Source organism: Papio anubis, chromosome 18 (assembly GCF_008728515.1).
Source record: "Papio anubis isolate 15944 chromosome 18, Panubis1.0, whole genome shotgun sequence".
In the NCBI taxonomy this organism is placed as follows: domain Eukaryota; kingdom Metazoa; phylum Chordata; class Mammalia; order Primates; family Cercopithecidae; genus Papio; species Papio anubis.
The window spans coordinates 45,061,061-45,084,293 of NC_044993.1; the positions used below are offsets into that span (position 1 = coordinate 45,061,061).

A 23,233-nucleotide genomic window follows, 5' to 3' on the forward strand; every position below is an offset into this window, starting at 1 on the left:
ATGCCTGAGAGCCTCAGGAAACACCTTCAGATGACATTGCCCAGAGTCTTACATTAGAGAACTCTCCAGACAGCCCTTGAGGCCTGGGGCTGGGTGCTGCTCCCAGACTGTGAGCTACTGGCCACCGGAAGCCTGAGTCCGGCAGAGGCCCCACAGCTGCGCCGAGTGCGGCAAGAGCCTCCCGCGCAGTTACTCCCTGAGCGGTCATCTCCGAAGCGGTGCTCGCGAGAAGCCTTCCTCCTGCCCTGACCGTGGAAAGCGTCTCAGCCAGAGCTCCGACCTGCTGTAGCACCGTCAGATTCACCTGGGCCGTCAGCCCTGCAAGTGCGGGGCCTGCGGGAGGGGTTTTACTCAGAGTGCATCCCTCCTCCAGCACCGGTGGGTCCACAGCGACTGGCGAGAGGCCTTGTCGCTGTCCCCAGTGCGGCAAGACCTGCTGTGTCCGCTCCAACTTCATCAAGCACCAGCGAGTCCACTCAGGAGAAGCCATTCGTCTGCGGGGAGTGCGGCAAGGGCTTAGCGGCCAGCTCTGCTGCTGGCTCGGCCAAAGCCCTGCGTCTGTCCCGAGGGCCAGCAAGTTTTTGGGGACCGGGGGAAGCTGATCCGCCACCAGTGAATTCACACAGGAGAGCGTCTCTTCTGCTGCTGCAGTTGCGGTGACAGCGTCAGTGAGAAGACCTCCCTCTCCCAGCGTGTCCTCCCGCACCCAGGGGAGAAGCCCTGCAGGCGTGGAGAGCGTCAGCCTCGCACCCAGCTCAGTCGCCCCGGGCAGCACCTCCGGGCTCCGGCCTTGTGGGAGCCCCGGGTCCTTCCTTCAACATCTGCCCCCATCCACACTCCTGCCTCGACTTCCCTTCCTTTATCCTGCCCCCCTACTCAGTCTCCAGCCTCTGGTTCCACCCAGCCTTCCCCAGATTCCTCCTCGCGCCCCATCTGGTCTCCTTCACTCATCGCCCACGTTCCCCAGCATGGAGCAGCCCGCCCTCAGCCCTCCTCCACTCACCCCTTCCAGATCCCCTGCAAAGCCCAGATGCGAATCCGCCGTCGATGGGGAACTGGGGGCAGCCGTGTCCGCCAGTTTTTTCCTGCTCCGGGTGCGGGAAGCTTCTCCCGCACCCGCACACCCACGTCGGGGAGCAGCCTTGCCTCTGTTGCACCCAGAGTTCCTCCTCGGTCCAGCGCAGGGAGACCCACTCCGCCGAAAAGCCACACCTGTGTGCGGAGGGCGGCCGCGGCTGCCCAGCACGTGCACCTGGCCAAGCCCCAGCGCGTGCACCCCGGTAGCGGCCGTTCCCTGCCCGCAGTGCCTGCAGTGCCTCCGGGAGGCCTGGAAGTTGCCCAGGTTCCGCCAACCGCCCAGCCGGCAGCTCAGCAGGAGGGGGTGAAGAGGCCCAGAAGCTGTGTGAGTGCGGGACGGGACTCGCGGGAGACGGTTCAGGCCCCAGGCTACCCTGAGCCAGCCCGGGAGGCCTCGTAGCACAGAGCGGCCTGACCGCTCTGCCAGACAGTGCCAAGCTCTTCCGCCGCCCTCAAACCCACACTGGAGAGGAGCCCTACCAGTGTTTCCGGTGTGGAAGGCCTCCAGCCGGAGGTCCAACCTGGCCCAACACTGTAGAACTAGCGTGCTGCAGCCCCGGGTGGACTGTGGATCTGAGATGCAGTCCCCTCCCTCCACACAGACCCGCTCAGGACGGCTTTTCTGTACCGCAGATCTTTCTCAGAAGTGCTGGGGGCTATTTTGTATGTTCGTTTTTTTGTATTCCCCTGAATTCTCGCTCCTTTCCCTTGTGCATTAAGAGATTTAGGCAGGTGAGGCTGCGGGCGGTGACTCACGCCTGTAATCCCAGCACTTTAGGAGACCGAGGTGGGAGGATCACGTGAGCCCAAAGAATTTGAGACCAGCCTGGGCAGCATAGCGAGACTGTGTCTCTGTGAAATAAAAATAAAACGAGCTGGTGTGGTGGCACTGGCCTGTAGCCCCCGCTACTCAGGAGGGTGAGGCTGAAGGATTGCTTGAGTCAGAGAATTCAAGGCTGCAGTGAGCTATGATCAGGCCACTGCACCCCAGCATGGACGACAGAGTGAGACCCTGTCTCTCTAAAATAACTAAAATAACAAAAGGATTTAGGTAGGTAGTAGGCAAAGGTATACTAGCGAAGTAATAATAATATACAAGGTATATTCTTGGTGTGGACAAGAATAATATTGTGTTATCTTAATATTAGTGATTAATATTTATTTTTATTTTTTTATTATACTTTTAAGTTCTAGGGTACATGTGCATAACGTGCAGGTTTGTTACATATGTATACATGTGCAATGTTGGTGTGCTGCACCCATTAACTTGTCATTTACATTAGGTATATCTCCTAATGCTATCCTTCCCCCATCCCCCACCCCACAATAGGCCCCGGTGTGTGATGTTCTCCTTCCTGTGTCCAAGTGTTCTCATTGTTCAATTCCCACCTATGAGTGAGAACATGCAGTGTTTGGTTTTCTGTTCTTGTGATAGTTTGCTGAGAATGATGGTTTCCAGCTTCATCCATGTCCCCACAAAGGACATGAACTCATCTTTTTTTATGGCTGCATAGTATTCCATGGTGTATATGTGCCACATTTTCTTAATCCAGTCTATCATTGATGGACATTTGGGTTGGTTCCAAGTCTTTGCTATTGTGAATAGCACTGCAATAAACATACGTGTGCATGTGTCTTTATAGCAGCATGATTTATAATCCTTTGGGTATATACCCAGTAATGGGATGGCTGGGTGAAATGGTAATTCTAGTTCTAGATCCTTGAGGAATCACCACACTGTCTTCCACAATGGTTGAACTAGTTCATGGTCCCACCAACAGTGTAAAAGTGTTCCTATTTCTCCACATCCTCTCCAGCACCTGTTGTTTCCTGACTTTTTAATGATTGCCATTCTAACTGGTGTGAGATGGTATCTCATTGTGGTTTTGATTTGCATTTCTCTCATGGCGAGTAGTGATGAGCTTTTTTTCATGTGTCTGTTGGCTGCATAAATGTCTTCTTTTGAGAAGTGTCTGTTCATATCCTTCACCCACTTTTTGATGGGGTTGTTTTTTTCTTGTAAATTTGTTTGAGTTCTTTGTAGGTTCTGGATATTAGCCCTTTGTCAGATGAGTAGATTGCAAAATTTTCTCCCCATTCTGTAGGTTGCCTATTCACTCTGTTCATTAGTTTTCTTTTGCTGTGCAGAAACTCTTTAGTTTAATTAGATCCCATTTGTCGAATTTTGGCTTTTATTGCCATTTCTTTGGTGTTTTAGACATGAAGTCCTTGCCCATACCTGTCCTGAATGGTATTGCCTAGGTTTTTTCTTCTAGGGTTTTTTATGGTTTAGGTCTAATATTTAGTCTCTAATCCATCTTGAATTAGTACATATAAGGTGTAAGGAAGGGATCCAGTTTCAGCTTTCTACATATGGCTAGCCAGTTTTCCCAGCACCATTTATTAAATAGGGAATCCTTTCCCCATTTCTTGTTTTTGTCAGGTTTGTCAAAGATCAGATGGTTGTAGATACGTAGTATTATTTCTCAAGGCTCTGTTCTGTTCCATTGGTCTATATCTCTGTGTTGGTACCAGTACCATGCTGTTTTGGTTACTGTCGCCTTGTAGTATAGTTTGAAGTCAGGTAGCATGCTGCCTTCAGTTTTGTTTCTTTTGGCTTAGAATTGTCTTGGCAATGTGGGCTCTTTTTTCGGGTGGCTCATGCCTGTAGTCCTAGCACTTTGGGAGGCCGAGGCAGGCAGATCACTTGAGGTCAGAAGTTCAAGACCAGCCTGGCCAACATGGTGAAACCCCATCTCTACTAAAAATACAAAAAAGTAGCCAAGCGTGGTGGTGTGCATCTGGAGGCTGGCTGAGGCAGAATAATCACTTGAACATGGGCAGCAGGGGTTGCAGTGAGCTGAGACTGCACCACTGCACTCCAGCTTGGCGGCCAGAGTGAGACTCTGTCTCAAAAAAAAAAAAAAACAATCACTGTGGCCTGGAGAATAGCATGCTCTGATTGGGTAGGCCTGGATCATGTGGCCCTTCTTGGAGCTAGAGGAGGGAGTCCATCCCACTTGAACTGTGAACTGAGAATAAGGTGGGCAGGAGGGTGTGTGTCAGTATCAGAAACAAAGGCATAGATATATTGGTCATATGACACAAAACAGTAGACATCCACTATTACATAGTTGCTGGCCCCTCCCAAGTGCAGAGGGAGCTCAGAGCCCTGTTTATTTAGCGTCTATGCCCCTGTTGCCACTGGACCCCACCCCAATGCTGTCTGAGCTCCAACTCCCTCTACCTGTTCATTCTAGCTAACCCATGTCCTGTATCACCATACAGTTGTTTTTCCAGGACAATTCCAATTTCAAATACGCTGTCCCTAGGGCCCCCATAAACATTTATACTTAGTAGATCACATGTTGTAATCAATCTTTGCTTTAGAAAATGTGGTCACAGTATGCAGCATTCCAGGAAGAGGTCACAAGAGAAACTGACCCTGAGTCATGCCTTCACCTCCTTCACCACCAACAGCTGAGATATGTCTGAAAAGAGGCTGAGATGCTGCCCTCCGGGGTTTTTTTTAGCACCTGGTGAGTTTGTTCTTCCCTCTGCCTAAAGTGGAGGAAAAATTACACCTCTAGAAACTGAAAGTGTTGGCAGCAGCCAGGTTAATGAACTGTGTGAGTGAGAACTTACAAAAACAATGGTGAGTGCACAGCCTGGAAGAGACAGCTCTGCACACCTTCTAGAGAGGCAGGTAAGATGGTGACAGGCCCAGAAAAGCATAGACTACCTGAGCAGCCCAGGACAGGAGTGGCCCTCCTCAGGGCATTCTCAATGTCTCAGCAAGAAAACCTCTCCATAAGGAGCTCCCAAGCTGAGAACAAAGGGATGGGAATTCCCAGGGAATTGTTTGGCAACAACCACCAAAACTCTGAGGGGCCAGAACCTTTTCTTCCTTCCTTCCTTCCTTTTTTTTTTTTTTTGAGACAGTCTTACTCTGTCACCCAGGTTGAAGTGCAGTGGCACAATCTTGGCTCACTGCAACCTCCACCTCCTGGGATCATGCAATTCTCCTGCTCAGCCTCCCGAGTAGCTGGGACTACAGGCACACGTCACCACACCCAGCTAATTTTTGTATTTTTAGTAGAGACAGGGTTTCACCATGTTGGCCAGGCAGGTCTTGAAGTCTTGACCTCAAGTGATCCGCCCGCCTCAGCCTCCCAAAGTGCTGGGATTACAAGCGTGGGCCATCATGCCCGGCCTCTAGAACTTTTTCAAGTAAAAATACCTGTCTTCATATCTGTTTTCCCCAGGAGCCATTATCTTATATATGTAGGGAGGGCGCTATGTGTAGAGGGAGATGCCAGGTATCTTTAACTGGAATAGGGCCCCATCTTCTCTGCAACAATGCCAAAGTCCAGTTGGGAAAACAACTGTAGGAAGAATTCTGTTATAGCTCAGTGAGAGCTCAGGAATAATTTTTGTAACATTGTATAACATTTGACTGCTCAAGGAGGTTATTTTTCAAAAAAGTAGCAGCAGCAGCTAAAGTTGGGTGGAACCTACTCTTCGGTTTATTACCAACAAGAAACTGGTATAGAGCCCCTTCTTGAAAGTGTACCTTCCTCGTTTTTCTTTTGTATATTAAATTCAGATTATATGTCTATATAATTCATTTTTCTTTTATATGTTAAGTTCATATTAGTACATCAGCCCTTGATGAAAGCTGGAAGCTTCCTATTGGATTGTAATTCTGAAAAGGCATTGCTGTAGGGTTAACCAAAGTAACAAGGTTCAAGCATTCATTACATACATATTTTTAGAACACCTACTTCATGCCAAGGCCCATGCCGGGTGCTGAGGACAGAACAGGCAGATGTCATCCCTTGTGGCTTTCTCGTGACCTGCTTTGATAAAGGGTTCACACCGGCCCTGTGTAGGCTTTCTTTCTCCAAGCAGTCGTATTTTTCAGATTGAAATAATGCACTTTGCAGTAGACACCTGTCAGGCTTGTGGCTGCCTGGAACCTTCTGAATACTCATCCTAGACCTGGAGATTTTCCCTACAATTCCTGCCTCCCTAAGGCAGAATCCAGAGCTCAGTTTCCCAACCCCTCCTGCAGCTGGGGCACCTAGGGGTTGCCAGTTGGTGCAATCACATAATTCTTTTTCAGAAAAGAGCGACCCAGGATACAGGTTACATGAATAATCCGTTTTCAAGAGGGGATGAGACTGGAAGATTCTGGCTTTCCAGGGCAGCCTTAATGAAGCTTTTGGCATCCAGGCTCCAGCAGTGTGAGCTGTGGGGGTGTCACTGCAGCTGGCCAATGGAATGACTTGTTTCTGACTGTGGAGACTGTAGGCCTCTCTGGCTATACCAGACATAGTGAGCTACCTAAGATTCTCAATTACCTATCTTTTAAAACTAGTGAGAGTGAGTTCTGTTCTTTGCAAAGAACTGTGACTAATACATACACTGAACTACTGTTACCTGACAAAATCCAGGTTGACACATTCCTACCTTACATAAACTTCATAAAAATCATGTAAGGGCAGGGTGCGGTGGCTCATGCCTGTAATCCCAGCACTGCGGGAGGATCACCTGAGCTCAAGAGTTCCACACCAGGACAGTTTTTCCAGGACAATTCCAATTTCAAATACACTGTCCCTAGGCCCCCCATAAACATTTATACTTAGTAGATCACATGTTGTAATCAATCTTTGCTTTAGAAAATGTGGTCACAGTATGCAGCATTCCAGGAAGAAACTGACCCTGAGTCATGCCTTCACCTCCTTCACCACCAACAGCTGAGATACGTCTGGACACAACAGCTAAGATACCAGCTTGGACAATATAGTGAGATCCCCCCGCCTCCGTTATTTAAAAAATCTTTTCAGGTACGAATTATACATTTTACAGCTGAAAAAACTGAGACTCAAAAAGACATTTAATTCATTCTACAAATATTTATTAAAGCCCAACCGTGTGCCAGCCACCAGGCATAGAATAGGGAACAAAATAGTTTCCCTGCAACTATATAAAAAGAATGGCATATTGTACTTTAAATGCCCCTTTGCCAAAATAAGAGGCACAGGACAACAGCTGTCTGGAGACGATCTCAAGCTAGTCAGGACCCATTTTAAATATAGAAACCTCTAAAAATAGCCACTCGTGCTCCAGACTCAACAGGTGATTGGCCCAGAGAGGGGAGGGGACCCCAGGCCACGGTAAAGGGAGCGAGGACAGCGCTGGTTCCCCGCTCCCCGCACCGCCATGGCTCTGCCTCTGAGGCCCCTGACCCGGGGCTTGGCCAGCGCTGCCAAAGGAGGCCACGAAGGGTCAGCAGGTGAATGGGGAGCGGGCAGATCCCGGGGCTCCCCTACCCTGCCCACTTGTTCCCGGGCCTGCCGCCCCAGGCCGTCCGCGCTCACCCCTCTCCGTCCGCAGCTCGCACCTGGCGCCTGCTCTCCTTCGTGCTGGCGCTGCCCAGCGTGGCCCTCTGCACCTTCAACTCCTATCTCCACTCAGGCCGCCGCCCGCGCCCCGAGTTCCGTCCCTACCAGCACCTCCGCATCCGCACCAAGGTACGCGGGACGGGCGCGCGGGTGCATGGGGCGCGTGGCGGGGGAGGCGCGGACTCCGGACTCACGGCGCTCACGCGCGCTCCCTCCTCTGCTCTCTCCACAGCCCTTCCCCTGGGGGGACGGTAACCACACTCTGTTCCACAACAGCCACGTCAACCCTCTGCCCACTGGCTACGAACACCCCTGAGGCCCCGGACGCCCCCGGGCGCAATAAAGGTGTGAAGCTTCGTGTCTGAGGCTCTCTGGGGAGGACAGGGCCACTGGGAATGCACCCGGAGGCGCCCGCTCCGTGCCTGCGCCCAGCTTGGTAAGCGCCTGTTCCGCGCATGCGCCTTGCGCGGTGGGCGCTCCACGTGCTTTTCCCACGTGGCTGATACTGGGGTGCTTGAGGGAGCCTCCTCCACGCACAGGTAGGCGATCCCAGCTCACTCTCTCTCACCTCGTAATAATGAGGCCTCTGTCTCACGCACACCTATTAAAAATTAGGGCTGTAGGCTGTAATGGGCTTCCTCATACACTGAATCCTCACAGTAACGCTGGGAGTAGGGTATAATTTTAGTTCCCCTTCTCCAGAGGAGGACTTGAGATTCTCGGGAATTAAATGACTTGTCGAAGTTCAGGCAGCTTGCAGAGCCCCGCTGGGAGCCCAGGGCTGCAGATCCTGAAGTCCCACTTCTTGCCTGACACCTGAGCCGCTGGTGTCTGTGAACCCCAGCTATCTGGATTTCAGACGGAGACGCCACAGTCCTGCGTGTGAGGCCTCGGGACCTAATGCTGGATTTGGAATCTTTTGGTCATTCTCTATAATCTTTCTTAATGGGTCTTCTATTTGGGAAATCACATGCTCCAAGCCTGGCTTTCCTGGCTTCTGAATACCCCATTCAAGGGGGACAGGAGTTCAGATGAGCTCTGGACATTTCTTCACCTCCTAGGACAGCCTGCCTACTTACCATTACGGAGGAACCTGAAGTGTGTGCAGAAACCCATGACCAATGCATCCTGCGTGCACGTGCATGCGCACGCACACACACACACACACTCTTTGACTCTCTCCCCTGAGACACCTCTCAGCCCCATCAAGAAAAGATGACCTCAGGCTCCCATCACCATAGAAAGTGAGAAAACTTTTTCAATGCCCACAAACAGGTTCCCCCAACTATTGCCAGAGAGGCACTCAGGTCCCTGGGTTATAGCTCTTCCATGCAAGGAAAGTGTGCTATAAACATCCTCGTTTCGTGTGACAATTCTTATGCACATGAAAATTTATGCTGGCACCATGCCTGTTTCTGTAAAAAGTGGGTCATCACTAAAAAAGGTGGACAGATATGCAAAAATATTACAATCCCTACCTCTCTCGGAAGGTGCTTAGCATCTGGTAGGTTGCTCAGGCCAGTGCAGATCTATGCAGAAGTTGTTTCCATGTAAGTTGATTTATGGTTGCAAGCAAGACCAGCCCACGGGGGTAGAGATAAACAGGAAAGTGGATTATTAGGACAAAGGCACATTTGGGGCCCCACAGCTGAAACCTTCCCCGCTGAATGTGGCAGTGTCTTCAAGCTTGTCCTCCAGCATTTCCTTGTAGTGGCGTTTGAAGAAGCCAAGCTATCAGGGGAAATAAGTGAGAAAACCTGGGTAAGGCCGGGTGCGGTGGCTCACACTTCTAATCCCAGCACTTTGGGAAGCTGAGGAAGGTTGGTCACTTGAGGTCAGGAGCTGGAGACCAGCCTAACCAACCTGGTGAAACCCTGTCTCTACTAAAAATACAAAAATTAGCTGGGCATGGTGGTGCGCCTATAATCCCAGGTACTCAGGAGGCTGAGGCAAGAGAATCGCTTGAACCCGGGAAATGGAGGTTGCAGTGAGCCAGGATCATGTCACTGCACTCCAGCCTGGGCGACAGAGCAAGGCTCCATATAAAAGAAGAAGAAAGGAGAAGAGAAAAAAAGAAAAGAAAAAGAAAAAAAAGAAAGAAAGAAAATCTGGGTAAGAGGGCAGGGAAGAAAATTGGGAATAAGAAGAAGCTGAGAGAGGAGAGGAGGCAACAACTAAGCTAACTTACATTTGTGTGCGAGAACCTTTATGTGAACAACAGCTATCATATATTGAGCATCTGCTGGCCCCAAGCACAGTAGGTACACACACAACCCGTGGCAGGACAGCATAGATCCAGGCAGATCTGTGCACATGCCCTGGCCTCATTTCTCTCTCACTTCAGCCACTCTGTGATATAAGCATTATTATCATTTCAAAAATGAGAAACGGCGGGGCACAGTGGCTCACGCCTGTAAACCCGGCACTTGAGGAGGCCGAGGTGGGCAGATCACATGAGGTCAGGAGTTCAAGACCAATCTGGCCAACATGGTGAAACCCTGTCTCTACTAAAAATACAAAAATTAGCCAGGTGTGGTGGCGTGTGCCTATAGTCCTAGCTACTTGGGAAGCTGAGGCATGAGAATCTTTTGAACCTGGGGGGTGGAGGTTGCAGTGAGCTGAGACTGTGCCACTGCACTCCAGCCTGAGCAACTGAGTGAGACTCCACCTCAAAAGAAAAAAGAAAAAAAAAAAAAGAGAGAGAGAGAGACACGCTCAGAGAGGTGGAGCAACTTGCCTAACATTAAACAGTGAGTACATGATAGAACCAAAATGTGTGTCCAGGCCTGCCTGCCTCCACAGTCTTGAGTTCTCACTATACCACCCAGTTTGTAGAAGGGCTTGGGTTGGATGCTGGTGGTGTCAAGAGTGGGATAAGGCCGGATGTGGTGACTCACGCCTGTAATCCCAGAACTTTGGGAGGCCGAGGCAGGCGGATCACCTGAGGTCAGGAGTTTGAGACCAGCCTGGCCAACATGGTGAAACTGCATCTCTACTAAAAATACAAAAAACTAGCCAGGCATGGTGCAGGCCACCTGTAATCCCAGCTACTCGGGAGGCTGAGGCAGGAGAGTCACTTGAACCCGGGAGGTGGAGATTGCAGTGAGCCAAGATCACACCATTGCACTCCAGCCTGGGCAACAAGAGTGAAAACTCTGTCTCAAAAAAAAAAGAGTGGGATAAAACACTTGCCTTGTACAGTGCGGCTGTGATGAGCGCCAGCAGTAGCAGAGCCCCCACAGAGCTGCCCATGATGATGGGAATGGCGTTGTAGACCTCGTATTCTTCTAGCACCATCTCCATCTGATTCGGAGATCAGAGAGCGTCTGGCCTCCTGCCATCCCGGATGCCTCCCAGGTTCCCCAACCTTTAACTCCCTCCCCTCCTCCCTGAGGCTCTGCTCTAAGGGTTGAGACGCAGCAGCACCCGTGCCCTGAGGGACAGCTGTCTTGCCCAGAGACCTTCACCCTCCTCCCCCAAGGCTTGCAAACCCCCACCCAGCACCATGGATGTAGCCCTAGGGGCCCTCTTTCCAGCCTGGTCGCTGCCCCCGACACGGTCTCTACCTGAGCTCTCATAAATGCCTCCTGTCCTGGAAGCTGGGAGTACACGGATGTGTCGAACGTAATTTCAGCCACACTCACAACCGACACCTTCTTCTGCGATGTCTGCAAAGGGGTTGGGGGAAGCCTGTGGAACTGGCTCTGGTGGAGGCTTAGAGCTCCAGGGATGCCCTGGCTTGCAGATGGGCACAGACATGCCAGGTCCTGCCTGAGTCCGGGGCAGGTGCTCTGCCACTGCCCTCACACACCTGGCGGACCCAGCCGAAACTGAGGTTGCCCTTCAGGGTGAAATCTAGCTCCTCCTGGACGCTGAAGGAGGGGATGTCACAGCGGAACCGCAGGCAGCCAGCAATGGAGCAGTCCTGGGGGCAGAAGAGGGGTGAAGCTGAGGGGTTCTTCACTGAGGAGGGAACCATAGGTAAAAATATGGTCAGGTTTGGGGTGGGGAACAGAGGAACAGTTACAGGACATGCACGGAACTCTGCGGCCTAGCGGTACATTTCTCGGTATCCCTGGTGGGGGCTGATCTTGCGGTGGGGGTTCAGGGACTTTCTTACCAGCACGGGACTTCTTGAAATCTGGGTCAGGAAGTCAGAATGCTGGGGAGGTTTTCTCTCTGATACACAGGGGAGACTCTGGGGAGAGAGAGAAGCAGTTAGCCACAGAATGAGCAACATGTCCCTGGTAAGAGGCAGTGCCGTGCTGTGGGATGCCAGTCTGAAGAAAGAGGAGAGGCAGGCAGGTACCTGGGATGGGGCCTCCACGACCACATCCCACACGGCCACCCCGTTCAGCAGGACAGGAACCCAGAAGGTAATGCTGATGGACAGATCTCGCTGGCTGAGGTTATTCACCTGTAGGAAATCAAGGCAGAGTGTTATTGTGGTCTCTGGAGCCTCCCAAATGCCACTTCCCTCCTGGCCCTACCCCAAGCTCCTCTCCATCTTCTCCACCAACTTCCAACTTTATCCACACTGTGGAAGGCAGACAGGGATACTCCCTAGACTCTCACGCGGTATCGATGCTCAGCCTCTTTCATTTTCTTCTCATCAGAGGTTGTAAAGTTGAAGTACTTGGTGGATTCTTCCTGTCTGGAGAGAGAGCCTGTGGGTGAAAAACAGCCCTGAAACTGTCCCCAGTTGTGCCCTGTCCTACTGCAGAGAGCTCTGTTTGGCCAGGCACATTTCTCAGGGAAATAATAATGGACATTATTTGGCTGGGTGCAGTGGCTCATGCCTGTTATCCCAGAACTTTGGGAGTCTGGGGCAGGAGGATCGCTTGAGCCCAGGAGTTCCAGACCAGCTGGGGCAACATAGTGAGACCCCGTCCCTATTCAAAATAAACAAATAAAAGATGGTCCCACATAACCTTTGCTGCCTCGGCTTCAGCTCCCCTCCCTCCGATGTCCCTTGCCCCCATCACCCAGATCCACTAGCTCTGCCCTGCACACCTCTGGCTCTTTCATAGTCTCATGAGTTTGCTCAAGCTCTTCTCCTTGGAATGTTCTTACTATCTCCCATTTTGGAAATTTACACTTAAAACCCCAACTTAAACCTCACCTCTCCTACATGGGGCAAAGGCATTTGCATTGCTTTCTCTAATAGTTAGTGGTTGGCCTCTGGTAATGCTTACAGAGATTACAGCAGAACAAGTTAGCCTAAGGGGACTCTAGGAAGGAGAGCTGGATCACTCAGGAAGACATGGAGTGAGGGCCCCTTCATGGTGGGAATGAAGAAAACAGATTCGGCTGTCCTGGGGCAGGTGAGTAAACGTGAAGGAAGATGGTGCCTGTGCACAAGCCTATGGAAGGGACATCAGTGTTCCAGGAGGCAGGTGGGGTCTTTCCACCCAGACTTCCTTCAACAAACACAGGCTGTGTGGTTGGCACTGGGGGTTCAAGGTAAGCCATACTCCCTGGTTTTAGTAATAAGGAGCAAGCTGGCCAGGCGAGGTGGCTCACGCCTGTAATCCCAACACTTAGAGAGGCTAAGGCAGGAGGATCGCTTGAGCTCAGGAGTTCAAGACTGGCCTGGGCAACATAGAGAGACCTCATTTCTGCAAAACAAAAAAATACAAACATTAGCTGCACGTGGTGGCACACGCCTGTGGTCCCAGCTACTCAAGAGGCTGAAGCAGGAGGATTGCTTGAGCCTGGGAGGTCGAGGCTGCAGTGAGCTACGTTCACCCCGCTCCCCTCCAGCCTGGGCAACAGAGTGAGACCCTGTCTCAAAACAAACAAACAAAAAGCAAAAGTAAGCAGAGCAGCAGAGGGGCCTGCACCTCGCACGCAGCAGCCAGACCAGCCGCACAGAAACGGCCCCAGCAGTCCACCCCCCATCAGCCTGATGACTAAAAACAGGGACTCCAGTGTCAAACTGCCTGGGTTCACATCTCAGGTCGACCACTTCCTACCTGAGTCACTGAGGCAAGCCGCTTCACGTCTCTGGAACCTGTAGCTTTTCACTCTTTAAAATGGGGATGCGAACCATAGCACCTCCCTGTAGTAGAGTTGTGACCAGGGCTTGGTAGTGCCCAGCACACAGGGAGTCCTCCATAAATCTTAGGGGTTTATTTTTCCCTAAGTATGCCGGTTTTCCTCTGTGCCTCCCACCCGAAACCCTTCTCTCTGTGCTTCTGTTTTCTCACCTTAAAATCTAGTTCTAAGCCTCTTTTCATTTTTAAAATTTTATTTTATTTTCATTTAAAATTTTTTTTGGGTAGAGATGGAGTCTCGCTATGTTGCCCAGGCTGGTCTTGAACTCCTGGATTCAAGCCATCCTCCCATCCATGCCCGTAATCCCAGCACTCAGCCTCCTAAAGTGCTGGAATTACAGGCATGAGCCACCATGTGCAGCCTAAGCCTGTTTTCAGATCGAAGTAAACCACTCAGCTTTCCCCAGTGCTTGGAGAGGCATGCCATATACGGCATAGGCATGGGCTCTGCAGCCAAACTGTCTGGGTCTGATTCCTGGTTCTGCTGCTCACTTGGAGATTGACAGGAACAAAGTATTTCACTTATTGATGTCTTTGTTGATGAAAATCGGGGTAACAATATAATTATTGTGAGGATTAAATAAATGTAAATACATATAAAGTACTTAAGATGATGCAAGAAAACCACCTTAAAACAACAGCAACATACAACGATGCCTGACATGGGTACATATAACTGTAAGCTCTTATTGTAAGTATTTCCCTGTGGATAGAAAAGGAAACGTACGTGTGACTTGAAAAGACAATGACACTGCTTGATCTCCCTCGTTCCTTCCCCTAACAACTTAATACATCAGAAGCAACAGCAGCCAGGTGTGGTGGCTCACACCTGTAATCCCAGCACTTTGGGAGGCCATGGCGGGCAGATCACCTGAGGTTGGGAGCTCGAGACCAGCCTGACCAATGTGGAGAAACCCTGTCTCTACTAAAAATACAAAATTAGCCAGGCGTGGTGGTGCATGCCTGTAATCCCAGCTACTCGGGAAGCTGAGACAGGAGAATCGCTTGAACTTGAGAGGCAGAGATCTCAATATTGCACTCCAGCCTGGGCAACAAGAGTGAAACTCTATCTCAAAACAAACAAACAAACAAACAACAACAACAAATTAGCTAGATGTGGTTGTGCATGCCTGTAATCCAGCTACTTGGGAGGCTGAGGCAGGAGAATCGCTTGAACCTGGGAGGTGGAGGTTGTGGTGAGCCCCGATTGCACCAATGAACTCCAGCCTGGGTGACAGAGCGAGACTGTCTCAAAAAAAAAAAAAAAAAAAAAAAAAAAGCAATAGCAGCAAACTCTGTCCCACAGCAATGTTACAGGCTTTCAGCCCAGTGTGTGGGATGCCTTGCTCTGCGTCCAGTCTGGCCTGCCCCTGCGCCTGCACCCACCTGAAGTGCCCTCTTGCCTTCAGCCCTACACTTGCCCTTCCTGCGCTGCCTCAGCCGGGCTCTTAGAGACCTTCCCAACAGTTTCTCACACCTCTGCCCCACTCTGAGTTTTATAGAAACCCGACCTTTCCTTTCTGCTGTGTGGTGACAGACCATATCCTGTTGGGCACAAGCTCCCCAATTCAGGGTGCTCAGAAAAGTCTTGATCTCCATCTAGCAGCTTTGCTTCAGCACATTCACATTTAATACAAAGGACAGGATGTGTTTCATGTTAAAAAAGGAAGCCTTCCTTTTGGAGGCAGAGGGGGAAAAGAAAGTCACAGCCGTGGCAAAGTGTGTGTGTCCCACCAGCAAGCCGGTTTGAGAGAAGCAGCAAGAGCTATGGTATGTATTATTAGGGTACAAATACACCAAGGATACATTCCGAGAAATTAATCGTAAGGCAATTTCTTTTTCTTTTTCTTTTCTTTTCTTTTCTTTTTTTTTTTTTTTTTTTTTTTTGAGACACAGTCTTCCTGTGTTACCCCCGAGCTGGAGTGCAGCGGCACGATCTCAGCTTACTGCAATCTCTGCCTCCCAAGTTCAAGCGATTCTTTTGCCTCAGCCTCCCCAGTAGCTGGGATTACAGGCATGTGCCACTGCACTGGGCTAATGTTTGCATTTTTAGTAGAGACAAGGTTTCACCATGTTGGCTAGGTTGGTCTTGAACTCCTGACCTCAGGTGATCCGCCTGCCTCAGCTTCCCAAAGTGCTGGGATTACAGGTTTGAGCCACTGCGCCTAGCCTTAGGCAATTTCATCCTTGTGCAAACATCATAGGTTACACTTATGGAAACCTAGATGGTAGAGCCTACTGCACAGCTAGGTGATATGGTGTAGCCTATTGCTCCTGGGCTACAAACCTGTGCAGCATGTTACTGTACTGGATATTGTAGGCAGTTGTAACACAATGGAAAGTATTTGTGTATCTAGACATAAAAAGGCAACGAGTTGCACTACAATGTTACAACTGTTACGGCATACCTAGGAGATTTTTCAACTCCATTATAATTTTAGGAGACCATAGTAAATGTGGGTCCATTGTTGACAAAAACACCTTTTTTTTTTTTGAGACAGAATCTTGCTCTGTTGCCCAGGCTGGAGTGCAGTGGCGTGATCTCAGCTCACTGCAACCTCCACCTCCCGGGTTCAAGAGATTCTCTGGCCTCAGCCTCCTGAGTAGCTGGGATTACAGGCATGCGCCACTATGTCCAGCTAATTTTTTTTTTTTTTTTTTTTTTTTTTTTTTTTAGACCAAGGCTCACTCTGTCACCCAGGCTGGAGTGCACTGGCATGATCTCTGCTCACTGCAACCTCCGCCACCCGGATTCAAGTGATTCTCCTGCCTCAGCCTCTCGAGTAGCTGGAATTACAGGCACGCGCCACCACGCCCAACTAATTAATTATGTATTTTTAGTAGAGATGGAGTTTCACCGTGATGGCCAAACTGGTCTCGAACTCCTGACCTCAGTTGAACCACCTGCCTCAGCCTCCCAAAGTGCTGGGATTACAGGCGTGAGCTACCACGTCCAGCCCAGAAACATCTTTATGCAGCATAAACATTATTATATATGGCTGTTCACCCACAAAGGCATCCCAAAACAGGAGAGCTTAGATGTGCATCATTGGAAGAGCAAGCTGGGACTCAGAGGGAGTACCAGGCGTAGAGGAAGGCCAGAGGTCCACGGGGAGGGCCAGGGACTGGGCACCTGCTGATCACAGTGTGGACTGCGTACTTCACCGGGAGCTCCAGCTGGAAGGTGGCCTTGCTGCCTGAAGCCTTATTGTTCTCGCTAGAGAAAGAAAGAGGGGACCAATGGGAAGGAATCCAGGAGAGGGGTCTCTAGCCGGGGCATGAGATGGAGGGTGGGGGCACCCTGGCCTGTACCCACCTGCTTGCACTGGCCCTCATAAGCATCCTGTCTCCCAGCGTGGCCTTGTAGGAGACATCGAATGTGACTATGAAGGTGCCCTGAGGGAAGGAGAAGGAAAGAATGGGGATAAAAGGAAGGGCATGGTGGAGTGAGGGACGGATTGGGACAAGGGAGGACAGTGATGGGGATTTCGGGGGAAGCACTGACGTTAGAGCCCTCATGGAAGATGGGGTGGTTGACGCTGCAGCGGCTGCTCCTCAGGCCCTCGTCCTCAGTGGGCACTGTCTCACATGCCAGGCGCAGGGCACGCTGATGGGGCTGCTTCTAGGAGAGGAGAATGAATTTTAAAAAGTTACCCGCATGCATGTGTGGGCTTGATACACAGCAATGGTGACACTGCAGAGCAGTAGGGAAAAGGACAGACTTTTCTTTTTTTTTTTTTTTTTTTGAGACGGATTCTCACTCTTGTCACCCAGGCTGGAGTGCAATGGAGTGCATGGTCCACTGCAACCTCCACCTCCCAGGTTCAAGCAATTCTCCTGCCTCAGCCTCTCAAGTAGCTGGGATTACAGGTGCCTGCTGCCGTGCCTGGCTAATATTTTTGTATTTTTAGTAGAGATGGGGTTTCACCATGTTGGCCAGGCTAGTCTCAAACTCCTGACCTCAGGTGATCCACCAGCCTTGGCCTCCCAAAGTGCTGGGATTACAGGTGTGAGCCACCTCGCCCAGCCAAGGACAGACTTTTCAATCAATTTCCATCAATGCCAGGAAAATTGACCCAAACAAAAAAAAAAAAAAAAAAAAAAAAAGAAAAGTAAAGAAAGAACAAGAGGAAGAAGAGGAGAAAGAAGAAAGAAGAAAAATAAATTGGATCCCTACCCCACTCCATAAATTAAAATAAATTCCAACTGAATTAAAGACTTAAATGTGAAAAAGCAAAACCATGAAGTTTTTGGAAGATAATATGGCGGCTATTTTCATAACCTGGAAGTGTTTCTTAAACAAGCCCACACACAGAAAAAACATGGTCAGGTGCGGTGGCTCACGCCTGTAATCTCAGAACTTTGGGAGGCTGAGGCGGGAGGATTGCTTGAGCCCAGCAGTTTGAGACCAGCCTGGGCAGCATGGTGAGACCCTGTCTCTAAAAGAAATAAAAATAAAAAAAAAATAAATTAAAAATTAGCTGGGCGTAGTGGTATGCACCTGTAGTCCCAGCTACTCAGAAGGCTGAGGTGGGAGAATTGCTTGAGCCCAGCAGGTCTAGGCTGCAGCAGTGATTGGTGATTGTGCCACTGCACTCCAGCCTGGGTGACAGAGTAAGACTCCTTCTCAAAACAAACAAACAAACAAACAAACAAAAAAAAAAAAAACAAGAGAGGGAGGAAGGGAGGGACAGAGGGAGAGAGGGAGAAATACAAGGAAGTGATGACCACAAAGTCAGAATAGTGATGACCTTTGGGGAGAGGCTGGAGCTGTGATGGGGAAAGGTACACAGGGAGGGGGTTCTGGGGATACTAGCAGCGATTTATTTCTTGACCTGGATGTTAACTCTATGGTTTGTTTAATATTATTCATTAAACTGTATATATGCTTTATGCACTTTCTCATTCTCTCTCTGTGTGTGTGTGTGTGTGAGAGAGAGAGAGAGAGACAGACAGAGAGAGAGAGAGAGAGTACATATCATCACAGAAGAATTTTGAAGAACATTCTGTAACTCCCAGGGCTACAGGGCAGGGGAGAGGCCCCCTCCCACTAGAGCCTACAGCAGTTGTTACCTGGGCTCCCAACACCCGTCGGTGGGACAGCCCTGCTGGGTAGTAGAGGTTGACCACAGTTCCGTAGGAATCCTCGCCCGCATTCCACACAGTCACAATCACATTGAGCTCCAGGGAGCTCCCCACGGTCAGGATCTTCAGGCTGAAGGGAAAGGACTGGGAGTGGAACTCCACTGAACGGAAAGGCTGGGAGTGGGACTCCACTGGAAATAGACGGGAACTGGGAAAGGCAGGGCAGCCCTGGAAACTCTGGGCCAATAACATCCCAGTCAACATCACTTTTGTTAGAAAGAGAGCCAGAGAGCAGCACAAGCATCCCAGGAGGATGGGGGACTCGGAAGCCCGAGTGTCTGGATATGAAAGGAGTTAACAGCTCACCCTGAGAAGCTGAGGGTGACACCCAGGTCCCCTTCACAGAGGCCATCTTGCCCACAGTTCTTCTCAAAGGGGAGCTGCAGCAAAACAGTACATTCTGTTCCCATCTGACGTCTTAGTCTTTCTCCAAGCCCCTCCTTAGAAGCACCCACCAACATTGAGCATTACTAAACCACTGCCCCCAGCACTTTGCTGGACACCAACAAGGGGCGCAGGTGCGGTCTGGAGGTTGGCATATGAAAGAAAGATAGGACAAGATCCTTGGCTTCAAGGGACAGAAAGTTCAGTTGAGTCACATCCAGCTTATCCTGGAACAATTATTCCACAAACATTATTAAGTGCCAATAATTGTGCAGGTTCTGGGTTGGGTGAGGGCTGAGGGAAGGTGGAAACAACAGGCAAATTCAACAACGTTCCTATGCTCAAGGAAACTACAGTCCCAAGACAGCCTCAAATGTAGATGCAGATGGTTATAACAGCTGTGTGATACCTGCTGTGGCACCACCTTGGTGTAACAGGGACCAGAGAAGGAGCGGCAGCTGCTGAGTGTGGCCTTCAGAAGAGAGGGAGGTGAGGCTGGAACTTCAGGGGGAGAGGGGAAGAGAAGGCAGAAGGCAGTGTTTTCCAAATGAGGGGCGAGAAAGGAACAAAGGTACCGAGGTAGGAATGAGGAAACTTGGGAGGGATATGGGAATGAACAAGAGAGACTGTGCTAGGGAAAAGTGGGAACCGCCTGGGATGTGAGGTGGAAGCAGGGCCTAAGACCAGAAGGGAGAGCAAGGCTGGTGCATTTACTAAAAGCATGCCTAGTAAGGGGGAGTGGGATGCTGTGAAGCCAGAGAGGCCAGGAGGCCAAGTCAGAGAGGACATCAGAGGGAAGGACCGGGGTCTTTGTAAATGCAAGGGGGATTACGCAGGGGACTGAAAAGCCTAGATTTGCATTTTAGGGCCAGTTGACTCTAGCTCCTCTATGGAAAATGGGTGGGAGGGTACAGGAATAGATATGGGAACCACTTTGTGCTGACTCTGGTGTAGGTAGGAGAGAATCGAGGGGCTGGGGGAAGCAGCAGCTGGGACCAGGAGGAGAATGGGGTGGACTTCAGGTCTGTCCTGGAGACAGAACCCACAGGCCTGGGTGTGAGGAGTAGGGGAGAGACTGGAGTCAGGTTTCTGGGCTGGATGTGATTGGGTGATTGGGAGCTACAGTGGATTCTTAAGTGCATGGAGACAAAATGAAGTCAGGACATCCCTGGGACTTCATTGGAAAACTCACAGAAGCAGTGAAGAGGTCTTGTGAGCCCATGGCCAGCACAGGGCGCAGGTTCTGTGGGGAGGAGATGGGCTCTCTCACCAGCGAGAAGTTGAGGTGCAGAATGATGGGGCTCACCACATCCTCCACACAATCCTGAGGGAGAACAGGCTTTCAAGAACCTGCAGTCCTCTACGCTCCACCACATGTCCTCCTGCACTGCATCCACTCCCCACTGCCCTGACAGTGCCCCTCCAAGCAGTGGAGCCAGGTTCTCCTGCCCCAGCTTTCCTCTCTCCAGCCCCAACATCCTAACCCTTCCCACCTCGCTCTGCAGAGAGCGGGGGTGCTCCAGGCCACCCTTGGGCTCCTCCTCCCTCCCCCTTCTCAGAACCCGAAGTCCTCACTTTCAAAAGCAGCTTCAGGATTTCACAGTGAACCCCCAGTCCCAGGGTTTTTCTTCGAGTCAAAGTCGGGTTCTTGGTTTCGTCGAAAATGGCACGAGAAGTCAGACGGCCTGGGTCCAGTGCCAGATCAAACCTGACAGAGCTTTGGACGTCACCTGAAGTGCAGGGCAGAGTGGAAAATGAAAAGGCAGAAATAACCTAGAATGCTCTGTTTTCATTTATTTGTTCATACAATACGTGTTTGCCGGACACTTTTACAGGCCATGAACTGTACCACGTGCTGGGGATACATGTGGAGAAGATAAATGGACAGATGGATGATGGATGGATGGATGGATGGATGGATGGATGGATGGATGGATGGATGGCTAGATAATAGATAAATAGATGATAGATTAAATAGGTGATAGATGATAGATAATAGATGATAGATTTGGTAGATAAGAGATTAGATAGGTGATAGATCAGATAGATAGATGATAGATAATAGGTGATAGATGGGTAGATAGATGATACATTAGATAGGTGATAGATTGGTAGATAGATGATACATTAGATAGGTGATAGATTAGATTAATAGATAATAGATAGATGATAGATTTGGTAGATAGATGATAGATTAGCTAGCTAGATGGATATGGCCCCACTCTCATGAAGCTCACAATCTAAGAGAGAAACCAAGCACATGGGCCATGATATCACAGCGTGATCAGTGCAAGGGGAGGCTCTCCTGTGGTTCTAAGGATAGCACGCTCGCTGGACCTGGCCATGCTGCCATCCCAGATGGACCAAGGCTAAGCAGCCACCCAGAGAATGAGCAGGAACCAGGTGAGGAGTGGGGAGAACGTCTGGGACCGTGGAGACAGGGCCTAAGACTGGAAGGGAGAGCGAAGCTGGCGCATTTGCAAAAAGCGTGCCTAGTAAGGAAGAGTGGGATGCCGCGAGGCCAGAGAGGCCAGGAGGCCAAGTCAGAGAGGGCATTGGAGGGAAGGACTGGGGTCTTTGTAAATGCAAACGGGGGGTTACTCAGGGGAGTGAGGAGCCCAGATTTACATTTTAGGACCAGTCGACTCTAGTTCCTCGGTGGAAAATGGGTGGGAGGGTACAAGAAGGGATATGGTAACTGCTTCATGTCATGACTTTGGTGTAGGTGGAAGGGAATCAGGGGCTGGGGGAAGGCAGTGGCTGGGGCCCAGGAGAAAACTGGGTGGACTTCAGGTTAACCCTGGAGACAGAACCCACAGGCCCAGGTGTGAGGAAGAGGGGAGAGAATGAGCCAGGTTTCTGGCACAGGTGTTGAGTGGATGTGGAGGTGAGATTGGTTCCTGGGCCCATCCCATCCTCAGGATGGCATTGGGGCCCCTAATGGGATGAGGGGTCAGGGCACCTTTATGGGGGAAACGCACCTAGTTGGTCCAGTGAGCTTTTCTGGATGGTGAGACAGATGGTGGCGTCCCCAGCTTCCAGGGCACTGGGCCCCTCTTCCCAGCACCAGTACACAGACTTGGCCACCTCTCTGGGGCTGAATCTCATGGTCACCCCCACTTTCAGCACTGGCAGACTCCTGAGGGGCAGGGTAGTGGGGAGGACAGAACACTGGCCTCTGGGAAGATAACAAGGCAAGGGGTGCCAGCACCAGTGAATCAGACACAGCACGGGAGGGCAGGATGTTGGGGAGTTGCTACCTGAGCAGGAGCACCTGGCCCCGGGCCCCCACGGCCAGGTCCATCAGTCCGTCCTGGGTGAGGTCCTGACCCCCGCTCAGCGCCTGCCCAAAATACTGCAGCCTGGGGGAGAGTTGGGAGCCGGCGATCCGCTGGCCAGAAGAGAAAAGTGTGAATCAGGCTGGAAGGTGGGGGAAGAAGTTGGAAATAAGTAACAAGGGGAATATGGAGGTAGGACCGTGGGAAAGGGAGAGAAGGGGTGAGTTGTTAACAGATGTCACCAATAAGAGCCTGAAAAGAGGAGGTAGGAGTCGGGAGATGATTGCTAAGAAACAGATATAGGAGTGGAGATCGGAAGGGTGTCCTGGTGACCCAAGTGTCATTCATTCAATCAGTCTCTAGTTCCAGTTCTGACTCCTCCACGTATGAACCACGAGGCCGTGGGCAAGGACTCAATCTTTCTGTGCTTCTATTTGCTCATCTTTCCAGTGACCCGCTGGCCAGAGAGATGGGAGAGGCGGAAGTCAAAGGGAGGCGATGTGAAAAGTTTGAGAAGAGAGATTTGGAAAAGAGATTGTGGTGAAAGAGGATCTGAAGAGAGAAACTGGAAAGGACAGATGTGGGGATAGAAATTGAAAGCAAATAGGCCGGGTGGCTCACGCTTGTAATCCCAGCACTTCAGGAGGCTGAGGCGAGCAGATCAGCCTGACCAACGTGGTGAAACCCCATCTCTACTAAAAATACAAAAATTAGCCAGGTATGGTGGCACACACCTGTAATCTCAGCTACTCGGGAGGCTGAGGCAGGAGAATTGCTTGAACCCAGGAGGCAGAGGTTGCAGTGAGCCAAGATTACGCCACTGCACTCCAGCCTGGGCGACAGAGTGAGACTGTCTCAAAAAAAAAAAAAAAAAAAAAAAGACAGA

At 50.6% G+C, this 23,233-nt stretch overlaps 3 protein-coding genes across 5 annotated transcripts in view; 2 read left to right on the top strand and 1 right to left on the bottom strand.

The window, feature by feature from the left end:
• Window positions 1-200: 200 nt before the first annotated feature.
• Window positions 201-7,587, top strand: ZNF843 (zinc finger protein 843; the record flags this gene model as incomplete). Its single annotated transcript, XM_031658299.1, is given in 9 exon segments — window positions 201-303; window positions 306-499; window positions 501-541; window positions 543-635; window positions 637-726; window positions 728-1,402; window positions 4,468-4,616; window positions 6,759-6,926; window positions 7,477-7,587. Coding segments are annotated over 6 exon segments (1,179 nt in total), but the record flags the coding sequence as incomplete, so codon positions are not given.
• The window catches only part of ITGAD (integrin subunit alpha D), a 36,590-nt gene continuing 17,965 nt past the window's right edge, over window positions 4,609-23,233 (bottom strand). For 2 of the 3 annotated variants that reach the window (XM_031658283.1, XM_031658282.1), the window contains exons 15-30: window positions 22,330-22,460; window positions 22,051-22,208; window positions 20,645-20,799; window positions 20,262-20,393; window positions 18,992-19,065; window positions 18,614-18,755; window positions 17,046-17,162; window positions 16,857-16,936; window positions 16,674-16,757; window positions 12,060-12,138; window positions 11,794-11,901; window positions 11,605-11,682; window positions 11,296-11,409; window positions 11,051-11,152; window positions 10,677-10,787; window positions 8,719-9,215 (exon numbers count right to left, since the gene is read on the bottom strand). In XM_031658283.1, coding sequence (XP_031514143.1) covers window positions 9,102-9,215; window positions 10,677-10,787; window positions 11,051-11,152; window positions 11,296-11,409; window positions 11,605-11,682; window positions 11,794-11,901; window positions 12,060-12,138; window positions 16,674-16,757; window positions 16,857-16,936; window positions 17,046-17,162; window positions 18,614-18,755; window positions 18,992-19,065; window positions 20,262-20,393; window positions 20,645-20,799; window positions 22,051-22,208; window positions 22,330-22,460 — 1,779 coding nt within the window. In that variant the 3' untranslated portion in view covers window positions 8,719-9,101. Of the gene's footprint in view, window positions 4,639-8,718; window positions 9,216-10,676; window positions 10,788-11,050; window positions 11,153-11,295; window positions 11,410-11,604; window positions 11,683-11,793; window positions 11,902-12,059; window positions 12,139-16,673; window positions 16,758-16,856; window positions 16,937-17,045; window positions 17,163-18,613; window positions 18,756-18,991; window positions 19,066-20,261; window positions 20,394-20,644; window positions 20,800-22,050; window positions 22,209-22,329; window positions 22,461-23,233 lie in introns of those variants that run through there. The other variant, XR_004179801.1, reaches the window with a different exon arrangement.
• On the top strand, window positions 6,996-7,844 carry LOC101000271 (cytochrome c oxidase subunit 6A2, mitochondrial). Its single transcript, XM_003916803.5, has 3 exons — window positions 6,996-7,375; window positions 7,477-7,613; window positions 7,717-7,844. Exons 1-3 carry the CDS (start codon window positions 7,303-7,305, stop codon window positions 7,798-7,800), a joined length of 294 nt encoding a protein of 97 aa, XP_003916852.1. The 5' UTR covers window positions 6,996-7,302; the 3' UTR covers window positions 7,801-7,844.

Excerpts from the sequence above, each read along its gene's own strand:
- LOC101000271 (XM_003916803.5), top strand. The coding sequence starts at position 7,303 with ATGGCTCTGCCTCTGAGGCCCCTGACCCGGGGCTTGGCCAGCGCTGCC. Across the intron at positions 7,376-7,476 it reads AGGCCACGAAGGGTCAGCAG|CTCGCACCTGGCGCCTGCTC; the intron begins GTGAATGGGGAG and ends CTCCGTCCGCAG. Across the intron at positions 7,614-7,716 it reads ACCTCCGCATCCGCACCAAG|CCCTTCCCCTGGGGGGACGG; the intron begins GTACGCGGGACG and ends CTCTCTCCACAG.